The sequence below is a fragment of the Euprymna scolopes genome, chromosome 9 (genome assembly GCF_053919585.1).
Source record: "Euprymna scolopes isolate OS-2025 chromosome 9, ASM5391958v1, whole genome shotgun sequence".
Lineage (NCBI taxonomy): Eukaryota > Metazoa > Mollusca > Cephalopoda > Sepiida > Sepiolidae > Euprymna > Euprymna scolopes.
In genome coordinates, this window is record NC_136490.1 from 44,828,130 (window position 1) to 44,845,629 (window position 17,500).

A 17,500-nucleotide genomic window follows, 5' to 3' on the forward strand; every position below is an offset into this window, starting at 1 on the left:
TATTGATTAATGTATATGTAATTATTTTCATGGCCTTACAAAATGTTGATGAAAACGTTTTCAAATGTTAAACAGGAGAAAATTTGCCTTTTTTAATAATTCACAGTTTTCGAAAGTAACCAGAACACCATGCCCCAATAAATAATTAGTTCCGTTACTCGATTTAGTTTTATTTCAAATTAAATTCATGAGAGATGCAAAGGCAAAAACGAATAAGGTCGTTGTTTGGAATTCAAAGATATTTGCGAAGCTACTTTCTATTTTGTTCCAAGAAAGTTCATGTAAGTAAACGGACTTGTATTTGTGAAATAAAAGTTATTTCGTGACTTATTTGTTTGTTTTTTTTAAGCTCGCCGATGGTTATTTTTTTTCTTGATGTTGCATGACATTGACATGCTCAGAAATCGTCAGGTCTAACAACACTGTTTTTTTTTCGAGGGAATACGCGGTGTGTAACACTTAACTTATGAATGTCACCTATGTAGACTAAGTTTCGAATTTCAACAATTTAACAACGATATTTTTGGGTTATTGCTTATTTAACATGACATAAATAAATGAATAGAACACACACACACACACACATATATACATATATATATATATATATATATACATATTTTATGTAAGCATATACAGCATGACCCCAAAAAAGGGGCCCCGTTTATACCTTACTAACAAGGGGCCTGTTTTTTTTTGGGGGGGGAGCATTAAAAAGTTACATTTTCTAAGATAATTAACACTAAAAGCGTAAAATTCCGCATATTAAGGTGTTTCTGTTCTTGTTATATATATATATATATATATATATATATATATATATATATATATATATATATATATATATATAGCTATAAAACTAAGATAAGCTTGCTTGCTTGGGCGTTTAAAACAAGAAGTCGTCTATTTCATGGTCGCGCCGTCTTCAGTCCGATATTAAAAGTCACTGCAACTATTCAAATCATACGCAAGGTCAACGATCATTTTTTGTTTTAATTATTTTTATGCATATTTTTTTACAATTAATTTTAATTTAATCCTGTTGAGAAAAAAAAAAAAAGCTGATTTAAATATAATTATATTCATAGCAATATTTACTGCTTTTTGTAGCGCTCCTGTGGATTCTGACGATTTTTTGCCAACTTCACTTAAAAAATAACTTTTTAAGAAGGGGGATGACAGAAACTTGTTTTTGTAGTGCTCTTTAGTAGAACCTCCTTAATTATAATTAGTGCTTGCCATAGTGCTCTGGGGGATCCCTGGGTATTAATTTTTTTATACTCATCACTTAAAACCTGTTTTTTTCAAGACAATATATTACAAAATAACTTTTAATTTTTAACATTTTTCATCTTAACATTTAAGGGCCAGTGAGTAGACTAGTGTGTATGTATATATGCGCACTGATTTTCTTATTGACACCCAAATTAAACAGCCCGTTTCTAACCATGATTGAAGAATATCAGGTTTCTAAGGAAGTTATGACCATTTGGTCGATATATATTTCTATTTTGTTTTTCAATTGATTATTTTATTATGGCTGGGTGTGGGGCATCCGATTAAATTCTAGATATAACAAATTAATATCATACATTTAATCAGAGATATTTATAAAAAAAGATTTTAACCACTTCTTTAAATACAACGGTTTCAATTCCTCTCTCGGTTTGTTGACCGTGTATATTTGACGAGTAGTTTTTATAAAGAATTTTGCATTAGTCTGGTTGCTTTATTATAGTGGAATAGTGGAGTGTGTCCAAAGATTTAAGTTTCTTTGGTATTTCGTTATATGTTTACGTTTTATGTATATCTTGCAAAACGGCTTCGTATTGATTAGCTCTTCTGTATTTATGCGTTTTTCCATATTGAGCGAGTAATTTCCAGATTACTATAAACCACTGTTCTATTCACGATTTAAAAAAAAACACTTTGTTGAAGAGTTTGTATGGTTGGCCAGTCGTCATCCGACATAGGATGAGAAATCTTTCATGCTGAATATAGATAGTTTCAGTTCGTATTTTGTCAGTTTGTGTCCTTAGAAAAGCTACCTATAATTCTGCTAAATAATTTTAAGCATCTTTCACATTGTATTAATCAAAAAGTGCTGATTTATAATTTGTTTTGATCTGGTTTCTTTTACATCAGATCGGCCGACAATGAATTAGTTAATGTAGAATCAAAGTGTTGTCTGAAACTGTGTAGGTAGGGTGATTAAATTTTATGTATATGAAGGAGGGTTATAAAAGCCGGACCGATATTTACTTTTAGTAAAGTTAGTAAGGTTATAATTATAGAACACATTTAAACAGATTAGATAATGTACAAGTTATGAATTAATCATGTCAAATGTTCTACTCTGTTTTGCTCTTTTTCTTAGAACTAACATAGTTTCTTATTTTTACATTGTAGTAGTCTTCTGCCTCTTTTATATCCGTAATTTCAACGATTTCAAAACAATTTTTTTTATACTTTTGACCGTAGCTCAATCGAAACATACAATATTGTAACCCTGCTATTTAGTTGACTCCTATAGCCGGATAATCTAGCACAGGGGATGAACATTTGGAGTTTAAGAGCCATCACGCTAGTTACAGAATACATTGACCTTCAAAAATGCATGGACGGCCCCGTTAGAAATCTTGTAAGCAGCCTTATTCGGGGCGTCTTAAGCGATTAGTTATAAATTAACCAATCCGCAAAGAGAGAAGATACGCTTAGGAGGGTTGACCTCTTAGACTGCACAGTGTCAAATGTTCTCTGCAGAAGACAACATTGCATCTCCGTTTTGATTTTCTTCGCAACTATATCTCTAATGTCAACTAATACCTCCCAACAGATCCTCTTAATGAACGCAGTTGCTTTTAGAATCCATTCTATGTCTTTTAATGAACTGCATAGATAAAATATCCTGGAGATTAATTCTTTTACTCCCCGTTAAATATGTATACGTCAAATAATCGTCACGTGAAACTTTATTATTATGTTCTGTAAGGAAATTAAATAAAGGCATGACCACTAGAATTCCATAACTATTGGTTAATAATAGATGTTAGGTGATTTACTATCAACATTTATTGGCCATTTGTCTTGAACATATTTAAATAAACAAACATCCACACAAATATACTTTTGGTAAACTATACATACATCATGTATTAATTCCTTTATTTATACAATGATAATTGGCTACATATGTGCATACATGAACCAGTAGCGATTTCCTTTGATATATAATCTGCCCATCTTCAAACTAAAAATATAAATCGTAATTTACTACATAGAAACAATTCTATATATGTTACTGATAGCGAGAACAGCGAAGGCAAATAAAAGTAAAGACTGCAAGAAAGAAGAGAGTATAAAAGAAAGGATGTAAGGTTTTCGCCCCTTTAAACCGGGAAAGTATTTTCCTACGTGAATTATATATATATATATATATATATATATATATATATATGTATGTATGTATACAAATATCTCCATATGTATGTATATTTCTGTTTGCGATACATGAGAAGGATCTCATTGACCCAAATGCTAGTTGAGAAATGATTTCCCTTTGCCGATATGATGCCCCAAAATATGGAGAGTCACATATATTTTATTATATATTCAGAGATACGTGTTTCGTCATTTTCGACTCCTTAGTGTGGTTTAACATTGCGAGATTCGGCAATAGACATTCGTCCTTGTGTTCTGGTTCCTTATCTCGGTAGGGTGAACAAGGCTGATGACTAGTAAACGACAAAACACGTGTCCCAGACAACTTTAATATATATTTATATATATGTATATAATGTGTGTGTGTGAAAAAGACAGAAGGTAAAAAAAAGACAATAAATATAGAGAGAATGTCATTTCATATTCTTATATGGTTGAACTAGTTTAGTAAACTCATTAGACATAATTCAAACAATCTAACCTGAGCTCAGTGGATGACACAATAGGTCTCGTTCTTTCCTAGTTTCTTATTTTTAATATGAACTGCTTATATGTGATTTCAGTTTGGGTCACACTTGTCTTGTCTTGGTAAATATATATATGATCATCTGAAACTTTGGAAAATAAAACGAAAAAAAAAAAAAAGAATGCGATTAGTTTCCATAGATCAATATTATTGATTGATTATTCTGACGCCGGCTAAAGACGGAAACTGAACACGCGTATCGATTAGGAATAGTAGACCACTACAAATACTGGCCAAAATGCGAACGTAATTATCAGAACAAATATAAAGTTTTATACATAATTAATATGTGGATAAAACAGCATATAACATGAAAATGTTAGAATTATTTCAATGTATTTTCTTGCACTGAAGAAATGTGTATTTGAAGATGACTAATATATAAAACAAAGCCAGTCGGATTCACTGTGTAAGGCAGACATAGTTCACGCCATAGAGAATTAAGATTTAATTTCTAAATAGTTATAGATGTATACCAATATATATATATATATATATATATATATATATATATATATATATATATATATATATATATATTATATATATATATATATATATATATATATATAATTATTACCACAGCCCAAAGATATTCGTTGGCTGGCGTAGCTCTTGTGGGCTGCGGCGTTGTTTGGGGTGTGGAAATAATTATATATAACATCTCACATATATATATATATATATATATATATATATATATATATATATATATATATATATATATTGGCAGTAATTCATTTATCAAGCACGTCCAATTGAACACGGTCCTGGATATAACCTTAAACTATATCCAGTGGTTAAGTCCCAGCTTGCGAATTTTGGGGAGCTTGGATTCACCCTTTAATTGCCATTGCTCCCAGGTCCACTCTGACCCGGAGTGGTAGTACCTGTCAGAGCCCCAACTATGGGTAAAATAGAAACCGACGTGAAAACAACAAATATATTCTATTAAATTTTTTTCTTCAAAATCTTTGGATTCGGCATTAAATAACATGAAAAGGGTTGATATGCCGTAAAACAAAAACAACCAATCAGCCAATCAACCAATTGACCATGACAGTTCTTTATTCTGATTTTGTTAGCTCGACGAATTGAGAAGATGTCTATCTTTTTTTTTATTTCGGCTTGCATGTTGTATAATATGGCGCCTAAAATTGTTGATTGACCATATTCTTCTCAAGTGAAAGTTACTGTGTCTGTGTGTCAGTGCACATTTTCCTAAGCAATAACTCTGTCAATTTAAAGTGTACAAACTCGAAATTTGATATACAGGGTACTGAGATTTGGGACAATCGATGTGATTTATTTTCGGACAGAAATTTGGCGATTAAGTGGTCAAAGTTCAACGGTTAGACCTTTGAGAACTCTAATAAACTCCACCGACAATTTTGGGTCTAAACACGTTAAATTTTAGATATAGATTCCTTGGACATGTATCTAACTTGATAACTTTATTAGAGCCCTAAAGAATAAATTTTAAGGGGTCATAATAAGGGTCAAAGTAAAAAAAAAAAAATTGACCGTTTTTTTTTGTTTTGCTCAGCATACACCTCAAAACACTCGGACAACGCCGAGCACCCATGCTAGAATATATATATATATATATATATATATATATATATATATATATATATATATATATATATATATATTAAGTAATGTGATTTATAATTTAAAAATTAAAAAAAAATTTTTTAAATTTAAAAATCAAATTTTGATTAAATTAAAAATTAGTTTCATAAGAAGGAACAACAACAAAGTCAATTATCTGTACGATCGTTTAGGAAATCCGTGCTTTTTATTTGTGGTATACATGAAGTCACGTAGAACAATTATACATAGTTTTTTTGGTAAGCACGATCTCCTCATCAGCAAATTTAGGAGGATTTCTATTGAATTGAAAAGACACCAAAAATAAACCTAGCATTAAAAGTAAGGCAGATTAATCTGAAAAATTGAAGTAAAAGGTTTGGATTTAAAATTTATAAGAAAATTAGTATAGGTTAGAGATAGAAATGAGTAGAAAAAATATATATTTTTTTGAATTTACATAATAAATGTGATTTAAAAATATATAGATATAGTTACCTTTTAGTTTTTCTTTTTTTGAAATCAGGAACTGTATTTAAAGTAGTCATTTAGATGTTTGCTATAGCTTTTTATTTTATTGAATGATGAATTTTAAAAGGGCGACGCTCGTGCAGTAAATTGTTTCCGTTAGCGTATTTTGATTTAAAGACGCTACAGTTAATATCTATAGAGAGAGAATATTTATTTTGCAAGTTTTTAAGGGGAGATAATTGTCATGTGTTATTGGCTTTATTTATTATTTGATTTACGAGTCTAAGGGCGGTAATTGGTCTAACTTAATTTATTAAAAAAAAAAAAGTAATCTATTTTTACTAATGAGTAATTTTTAATGATTTAAGGTGGTTTATATTTATTAAATTTAAACCAACGTTTATGATTACATGATAGAAGCTCATGTCTTGAATTTACTAGTTTGGTTGTGCTTTTTATATCTTCATATTTTAAAATTTTTAGGGTTTCTTTTGTACATAATGTACAAAATTTATCTCCTGGTTTATATGATTTGCAAGTCTCAATTATTTGCCATTTTAAGTTGAAAGAAATATTGCTATTTTTTAGTTGCCAAATATAGTTGGATAGAATAGTTTGGTTTGATAGAGAGTTATTTTTAAAAGAATGTTTGTGCGTTGAAATTATATGTTTTATTGGGCCAGATGTGGAACCAATATATATTACCTCTTGATTATTATGATTATTTTCCGTTAGGTCTATTGTTGGATTATAATGTGGTGGGTTGGTTAGTAATTGATCGGTAGATTGATTTAAGTTGGTGTTATTATTTAATCTGGTAGTTGAGTTATGGTTGTTGATAGGTTCTTGTATATTTGGAGTTTTTGATACTGTGCAGCTATAGATAGCATTTTAAATTTTACATGAGCCTTGTAGGGGACATTTATTTTTTCTTCTACAGTTACAGTCCGATGTATTTTGTATAGTTGTATTTTGTAGTTTATTAATTTTCTTATTATTAGAGCTAATTATTTTCTGATGAAGGTTAGGCATAGTAGAGTAAGAGACTTTAATTGTGTTCTTATTGAAAATCTTATTATATCTATGGGGGGCTTTAAAGTTCTTATCTAATATTTTAAAAAATTCTCTAGCTATGTTTGTTTCTAGGTTTTTGGAATACGGGGGGTTGAACCATAGGATCTCCTTGTGTCTATTCTTACGTTTGTGGATTTTAGTTTGTTGTTTATTTATATTATTATCTAATATTTGTAGTTTGGTTTTATCTTTTTTTGTCTCCTGGTTATTTTTCTTAACTCGTATACGGGAAGACATTGCCATATTATATGTTATTACGCTCTTAATAGGTTTATTTTTAATGCAGTTTATGTTTCTATCATTTTCATTTATGAATTTAATTTGTGAATTATATCCAGAGTTTTATATCCAGAGTTTTAATTTTTTTTTTTAATTTTTAAATGATAAATCACATTACTTAATATTGAATTAGCTCTAGGACATTTAACTATCGAGCTTATTATATATCTAAATTACAACGAGCATTTCCTGTATTTTAATTAAACTAGTAATTTCACTATTACATTAAAATACACTTAGCTCTTTAGACTATTATTCTAATCTCCTTTAAATATATATATATATATATATATATATATGTTGAACCAAAATAGGGGACAATAGAAAACATATTTTTCACGGTTACGATTACACTTTATCATTGAGGAGCTGGAGTACCAAATGTTTCAACTCCTTGCTGTCCACCTTATTTAGCATCACCATATATATATATATATATATATATATATATATATATATATATATATATATATATAGACACACACACGCCAAGCCTCAATAAGGAAAAAGAAAACAACAGCAATCGCTTCTTATGACGATCGGATGTACGTATTTACAAACATTATATATATATATATATATATATATATATATATATATATATATAACGTAACGTGTGTATATGTGTGTGCGGTTATATATAATATGTAGTGTATTTACTCCTTAATGGATACATTATGTTTTAATTAGATTATATGCAAAGTAGATAGTGGGAAAATATTGGAGGGGTCCTATTCTAGGAAAGAATAACTCAAACTGTTCATGAAACAAAGGAAGACCTATACTCATCACACCAGTTATTATAGGTGACACATGGCTTATGAAGAATAACCTATCCGTACTCTTTTACTAATATTCCTGGTAAGCCAAGTGCAAAAGAGATCCAGACAATTGCACTCAAGGGGGCAACAAAGATACTATATAAGCTCTCGGTTGATTTCAACAAAAATAGTGCAAAGTTGGCAGCTGGCAAGGCTGTCTCATACCCAACGTTGCAATCTTCAAAGCAAATGAAATTTTTAAAAAATGCAGCTAGGATTGACTACTAGACACTCTCATCGATGGTCTAATATCTCTCTGTATCGGGGTTTGTAAAGACAAACCTATCATATACTTTTTCCTACAAGTAAACCCTGACTAAATATTCAGAATCACCTATTATTCGCCAAGCGAATGAGATATGCTTTGTATGGCTAGCCAGCACTGGCTGGTGCCCCTTCTCCAAGTGATTTACCTCGGGTAGCAGCACGAAAGGGGGATACCCCACCACACTTGATCAATTCTTATCCTAGAACCACAGGAAAGTTATACTAAAACATACTGAAATGTTCAATGTTGGAGAGAAACGTTACGTTCTCAAATTCTTTACTAATTCAGTGTTTGAGATGTAAAGCGAATTCTTGTGGAATATTTGAATATCAATGTATCTCATATAGAGATCAAGCGTTAGTTCATTGGAAATGGTGCCTTGATTTCTAAGAGATTCGACTTAATGTAAAGGAAATTCATAAAAGAAACAGTACGCTCGTATATCTTTCTGTGCAATAAGGTAAATCCATCTATTTATCAATATATATATATATATATAATATATATATATATATATATATATATATATTCTCCCTTTCTCTTCTCTCTGTTATATGTGTGTGTGTGTTTTAGGTGTCCATGTGTTTGCAAGTATGTATTCGGAAACACAGATAACTAGATAGAAATATCATAGTGTGACCGAATGTCTGCATAAATCTCCACATTTCATCTGCATGTGTGGACACGTCATTAACTTAATTTAGATTTCAAATGAGGTTGGATATTTAAATTGCATGCGTGCCTAGGCGTGATTTTATTACGCCTTGCTACTATCGTATGCATATATATATATATATATATATATAAATTTGTGTGTGTTGTAAATATCATCATATATATGGGTAGTTATAATTCCCAAACCAGAAGAGGAATTTATTTCCTACTCATGGTATTTTATTAACAGGTTTACGTAGCACATATTACACGTGTTACGTTGCATATGTTAGGGCCATGTAACAAGTCGGATGAGACTGATATGTGCTCCTCGGGGAAAACATCTGTTGGAGATTTAATTTTCCTTCTAATAAAAAGGATGTAAATATGAATGTAGGTAAAAGTAAATTAAGATCGCTTAAGTTCGTAAAATCAGAAGAATTATATAATGCATACTTATTATAGTGAATATAGACAGCCTTCCAAAAGAACAAACGCAATTTAATTCAACCCTCACAAGGAAACGTATTTTAGCGCCATATTTGTTTTTTCATGTTTAAACTATATTTTCACAATTTCGTAATTAGGGTCAAATCAAAGCATGAAGTTCTTCACAAATTCTAAATGATGATTTTCGCAATATGTTAATTATGAACAAAACACATCAAATTTAATCAGAATGATATGCAAATCACAATTCCTAACTTAATTTATTAAACAAAAACTACGAATATAACATACTTGACTATCACTAATAGGCATTTATTCTCTCGTAAATAAAGGTTCGAACAAAACCTATATATTTTCATCATCTTTTTAATATTAAAATATTTATTATTAAGCAAACTTGCACTAAAAAAATTATTACTTTCATATAGATGATATGTTATATAATATACTATCAATATATTGCATATTCGTATAGTATATATAAAAATGTTTGACATTTACACAAAAAAGATGATATTGAAAAAAATAAAATAGGTATATTTAAATAAATATTTTCTATCACAAATAATGTGTGTTTATATGTATGTTTTCTGCTATCATAAATAGTTTATATGTATATTTACATATAGTTTATATGTATATTTTCTACTATCATAAATAATGTTTGTTTATACTGTTTTAACAACATCCAAGACTTCAAAGAATGGGTTGATAGCAACGAATAGTGTATTTCATTGTTAGTTACAATAGTTTCAAGGCTATTCGGACAAATTCAAATGTTATGTCGTTTGAAAATTTTCACAAGAGCAGCTTCTTTCAGACTTATTGAATATAAAACACATTAATAATAAAATATTGTGAAATACATTTTCCTTATAAGGAAAAGTAAACAAGATTAAGTAGTTTACCTCTATCGCATCCTTGCAAAGTATTTTTTAAAGATTTATATATATATATATTCCTATTTTCTTATGTCTGTTTGAGAAAAAAATGTTTTAATTCAAACTAAATATCATACGATGTTACTACTAATTACCTATGTCCATTTAATATGCTTTATTAATACTATCCCTTGATGTCCTAAATTCAATTTCTATATTGCTTTATTTAATTTAACTTATTTTTTTAATTTTTCCAAATTCTTAAATCCGGAATAATCAACTAGGTTAAATCGTTACGATTCTATGTTAGTTTCGTATCAGGAATTTGCTTTGTTTTTTTTTTGTTTTTTTAATACTGGCTAACCTATCCATGTGATTTCAGAAATGTTTTTGTTCAAAACGTATTTAATAAGGAAATAAGGTTTAGCATTATTTCATTCTCATTCTTCATTGTAAATTAAGGATTTCAATCTATTTTTTTATGTTTTATTTATTTTTATTCTTTCCTATTTAAATTTACGATTCTCGGATACTTTAGATGTAGAAAGGGAGATCACTCTAAGTTCGAAATTTGAAAGGTTTAGTTGAAATTATAAGTTACCAAAATTCTAATAAGTATTCATAATGATTACAGGAATGTAACTAAGACCGTTTGATATTTCTAGTTTGGTAAATTCGTAATATGCATTTATGATTCATTTATTAATCAAACAAATCCAATTAATACTAGGCAGACCTATTGAAAATATAAGTTTGTAAAGTATATCTCAACCATGATACTAATTTTATTACCATAGATTTAAGATGCGTTTGCCTTCCAACCATAATGTTTTGGGGTTATGATTGGCTTTAATATAAAATAACAATTCAAGAATTACTTTCTTAAATATTTATCTAATAATAATACATATCCCAATAATAAGTATTCTAATAATAAATCTAATCTTTAGCTCCATGTACGTTTTACTCCAAGGTAAATGAGGGTTCACCTTGGTTTTTGGATTTAATCGTTTAGAACAAGAGTAATATTTAAAAAGCTACGATTTTTCAAGTTTTACTGATCTAAAAACAGTATCAATTAATCCCCATTCTTTAATTACTATTTTCTTTTTTCAAAATTCATATGGCTAATATTTTGTTAATCTATTTTATTGATCTTGAGACGGTACCAACTATTTCACCATCAATATGACTAACATTGTGTTCCCTGTTTTGAAAAAGATATTGTTACTTTTTTGTAATCTGTATTATAGATCTAAATTTCATATCTAGTAATCTTTATTTCTAAAAATGTGTTTCTTGTGTAGAATAATAGATCCCAGATTTGCTTCCTAGATTTGAATCATTCATCATATCTAATTTACATCATTTTTAGTTATTTAACTCTATACTGACTGGCCTTGCACTCAAGAACCTTTATTTTTCACAGAATGTTTTTTTTTTACCTCAGCTATATTTAAGACGTTATAGCCAAAATCTATTCCAGTGAAGACATCCGTGTATATCATCCAGCCTTTTATTCAATATTTCTTCTTTAGAATGCACTATGTAGGAGGCTTTCAGTAAACACAGAGTGCTACTTTTTAATTTCCCAGGTCTATACTTACTACCCCTATCTACTACTGACTATTTCAATTCAAAACCTTTTTGTTTCTATGAGGTTCTCTGACCCAATCACTTAATGAATTTGTATTCCTCTTTATATTTCTAATGTTTATTCTTGTACCATATATATATATATATATATATATATATATATATATATATATATATATATATATATTGTATGTGTGTGTATGCGTACAAGTAGTGATGGGACCATTTCAATATTATCTCCGATCCCGAGACAATTACGATTCCGATTTTTTTATAAATCACTAAGTATTTAATTATAGTTTTTTTCTTACCAAATTACCATATAAGCATGATTTAAATGTGCAGATATTTTCTAAAACACTAATGTATACTTGTGATAGTGGTGAGATACAGAACAGTAATTTAAAATCAATACATATTTATTATTTTCTCATTATTACCAGTAGTAGAAGTCGTTTAAAAAAAAACTAAAAAAAAAAAAGAAGATAATAAAAAGAATCATTTTTGGCATGAGAAAATATGCACAAATGTTTCCGATACCGATTCTGATTCAGATTAATCGTCCTAACAATAATGTATATAACTTTATGTATGTTTCATAGGAAGTTGAAAGAACGTATTTAAGAGAATGTATAAAAAGGTTTACTTACTCGCTAACAATGACCTTGCACTACTTTCATAGCGTTACTTCTTTCACCATTATCGATTCTTTATATAAATTTTGTTCCAATAAATTGATACCTGTTCTATGTTAACATGTTTGTGTATGTGTATATCTTTCTGATATTCCTTTTTCTCATTTCTCAGAAATAGTGAATAATGCAAAATAAGTCTAGGTATATGTCGTTATGAAGCTTCCCATTATTTAGTCTCCAGCACTTGTAATGTAGATTACAGACGATCAGTTCAGAATAACGGACAGGTATTGTTCTTTAAACAGAACACCATGTAGTTTCCCATGTTTATACAAACATGATAACTTTTTACAAAGGTCCTTCCTCCGTTGATGCTGTAAGGGTGACTATAATGCTGATATCGTAATACTGACTCTAGTTATAAGTTTTAGTAGCATTATAACTTTATTTGTATTTTGGACTAGGGGGTGGGGGCGCAACGCATTACCTAGTTGTAAACATATGTGACAATGGAGGATGTGTTGCCTGTTCGAAACAAACAAAAAAAGAACATTGATGGAAATCTGTTTTATTTGGGGGTATATGTTGAATACGCTTGGGACGGATATTATTAGTGTACGTTTAAACATATAGTCTATGTTTGTTAGATATTTCATATATATATATATATATATATATATATATATATATATATAAGACATGTACATGTATATTTATAATCATACATTTAAACACGTAGATATATATGAACACACACATGCACACACACGCATATATATATATATATATATATATATATATATATATATATATATATATATATATATATATATATATATATATATATATATATACATATATAAGTGCAAAGCTAGTCAGGGGGAGACCAGCCTTGCTAGTCGTAAAAAAGTGTTACAATGAGGGCGGGGGATGGGTTTTTCTAGTCGAAACAAAAATCCTTTGTGAAAATCTGTTTTATTTATGGAAATGTTTACCTCCATTTGAGACGGATATTATTCCCGAACGTTTAAAATTGTAGTCGATATTTGATAAATATTTTAAAATTCCGTTTGTATGTATATATATATGTGTGTGTGTGTGTGCGTGTGTGTGTGTTATACCGGCCTTCCTTGAACAGAAGAATGTACACCGATAAGCACTAAAAATAGCGCTAGTAATTCCAACACCAGTGAGGGAGATGCGACTGCACTTACACTGATAGCCGAGTGCCGAGCAGATATACGCGCTTGCCTATCTTTGTACATTATTGTTAATACACTTCTTCCTTAAGCAAACCTCGACTTGATTGTTCTTATTTTCACTGCTGTTCCACGACACAACAAAATTTATAGTGGTACACTTAATGATTACACACACACACCCACACACACACACACCCACACACACACACACACAGAGAATATTTGCCTATTCCAAAATTTGAAAAAAAAAATTAATTCAATTTTTATAGATATGTTAATTAAAATAAATTTTAGCACTCTTCTCGACTTCTAAAACGTAAAAAAGTTTAAATTTCTCTCCCATACACACACAGAAATACACACACACACGCATATATATATATATATATATATATATATATATATATCTGTATAATGTATATATATATGGTGGTGTGTATACATAATGTATATAGGTGTGTGAATATATGTTTGTATAGTTATGCATATATATGTATGCATATATATATGTATATATATATATTCTTGTATATGTACGTTATATATATACTTTCATATATATACTTATATATATACATATATACTTATATATACATATATACTTATAATATATACTTATACTTATATATACTTATATATATGTACTTATATATATTTATATGTATGTACTTATATATATATTTGTATATATGTACTTATATATATATTTGTATATATATATATATACTACTATATTTATGTGCGTTTATATATAAATTTATACATGTATGTGGTTGAAACATGAGCCAATATTAGTTGCCTTATTACACTCTGAACACATTTTAACGAACACACGCATAGACGTCTTTAATTTTTAGCAATTAAAATAATGCATAGTTCTAACTGTAGTATCCTGGACCATAGATGTTAAGTCTGTGGTAAATACGTTTACAACCAATTTCCTGAAAGCATATGAATATGTTGTATTTTATCCGTCAAGGACCTTAATAGCTTTACCATCTCATAACAAACGAAAACCAATGTTTAAAACTTTCTTTATTTGATTTCTCTTGCAGACATTTACATTTTTATTACTCTTAACACAACTTTACTCTTCCTTATTTTTTTCACTGCTTTTGTATAAGTTATATTCTTTTATGAATTACCCTTAATATAGTATTGTTCCTAATTTATATTTCCATTTAATGATTTCTGTAGATGCATTTAATTTCATTAATTGGACATTGATTTATATTCTGTTTACAATAAATGCATGTATATATAAATGATTAAAAATTTGAAATCCGTTAAAGTTTGCTTTGTTTTGTTAATTTTTATGCATATTCTTTTACATAAATTTAATGTAATTATTTATTATATAATAAATGTATATAAATAACATTTATCACGTAACTACACATATACACCCCCATATATATATATATATATATATATATATATATATATATATATATATATATATATATATATATATATATATCAGTTACGCAATTTTTAATCTGTTATGACAATTGGTTTACGTCATTGCTATTGTCTAACGATTTTAAGATACATCCTTTGTTGCTTTGTTTACTTCCGGTTGTGAATAAAAACACACACACATATATATGTGTGCGTCTATGTGAATTTATATATATATATATATATATATATATATATATATATATATATATACATACATTCACATATATGTACATATAAATATGTATATAGGTATTGGTTACTTCCGGTTGTAAATTATTAAATGAACAACATATGTGTGCATATATATAAAATACATTACCTGTCTATATTATGTGTATTTGATATACAAAAAGTTGATAACAGAGATGCATAACTGAATATATATATATATATATATATATATATATATATATATATATATATACACACACTGACACACCTTTATACACACCTAGCCTTTGAATGTTGTCCCGCTTTACATGGTAATCCTCTTATTCCCTACACTCATGTATAGGATGTACATTTTATTTCCCCACAGAGAAGACTCAGATGGAGGAGCAATTAAGAATCAATGGAAAAGGAAAGAAAATGCGCAAACCGAGGACTATATACTCCAGTCTGCAACTTCAACAGCTCAACAGACGTTTTCAGCGAACACAGTATTTGGCCTTACCTGAACGTGCCGAGTTGGCCGCATCCCTTGGCCTCACGCAAACACAGGTAAAAAATAACTAAATAACAAACACTCAAAAGAGTATACCTTTCTTTCTCCATTTCTCCTTGTTTTCAGTTTCTATCAATTTGGTTTAATTTAATCATTTGTTTTCTGTTATTTTTTGTTTGTGTGGGTGTGAATGTGCCTTTGCGAGAGGCTAAGAAAAAAATCCGGATTATTTCACAGAAAATTATATATTTTTAATCAACTCGTTCTGGCAGAGCAAACAGTCTTACACGTGTTTCAGTGGTAATTTTACTGCACACTTTCAGAAGAAAGAAAAAAGCTAATACACAGATTTCTCTTATCTTAAGATTAACTTCTCCGGAACCAATTGCTTTACTGGTCTCATGATTGACAATAAATCGTAATCTAATAGAGATAACTTATTTTGAATATTATAGATTTATGAGAAAATTGATTCTAAATATATATATATATATATATATATATATATATATATAATTATATGATTGACTACTTTGTTCATAGTGTATTACCAATTAGAGCACATACAAACATGTACGTGATTTTATTTATATGTGTAAAATATTGTAAAGAGACATATATTTTATGTATCAATTTTGAATAATTACACAGAGAGTGCTTAAGAGTAAAGTGAGGCTTGGTAGTAATTTATGAAGTTATATTACAATTAAGCTGCACAGAATTATCCACAGCCTGCAATGCATTATATTGCTGTTATCCTGCGTTCTTTTATGTATGCAAGTGGTGCTAAGTTCAGACAGTCACCCGATCAGAATTCCTGTTACTTATGCCTCAATAACGAATAATGTTGTGGTTTATTGGTCAGACTATATATTTTTTTAAAATTTAGTACGAACATATATTAGTGAGAATATATATATATATATATATATATATATATATATATATATATATATATATATATATGGGAGAAATAGACATAGCTTTTGTGCTACGTTACATCAATGACCTTATAAACCTGGAAAATGTGATTCCATTCTAAAACGAGGGCGCTAACTATAGTTGATTTTGTTTTATATAAAGAAGAATATACGCATATGTAAATGGGTGTGTATATAAATATATATATATATGTGTGTGTGTATAATTTCTATACACATCAATACATCTATACATATATTTAGATACATGTGTGTATATATATATATAATATATATATATATATATATATAGAGAGAGAGAGAGAGAGATGCATATATATATATATATATATATATATATATATATGTATATATATATATATATATATATATATATATATATATATATATGTATATATATGAAATTTGTATATTTGGGTAGAATTATTTCTCTAATGCATGTTTTGTTTGACAGCATAAATAATTTCTGGGTTTTTTTTTTTTTTTTGCAATTCTGTTTTTCTACACTCGTAAATAACGTTCCAACATTGGCTCGCCAAA

At 28.6% G+C, this 17,500-nt stretch overlaps 1 protein-coding gene across 6 annotated transcripts in view; it reads left to right on the top strand.

Moving 5' to 3' along the window:
• Positions 1 to 17,500, top strand: part of LOC145284533 (homeobox protein DLL homolog) — a 346,230-nt gene that overhangs the window by 176,581 nt on the left and 152,149 nt on the right. For 3 of the 6 annotated variants that reach the window (XM_080133430.1, XM_080133426.1, XM_080133428.1), the window contains one exon: positions 15,894 to 16,075. In XM_080133430.1, coding sequence (XP_079989556.1) covers positions 15,894 to 16,075 — 182 coding nt within the window. Of the gene's footprint in view, positions 1 to 15,869; positions 16,076 to 17,500 lie in introns of all 6 variants that reach the window. The other 3 variants (XM_080133425.1, XM_080133429.1, XM_080133427.1) reach the window with 1 other exon arrangement.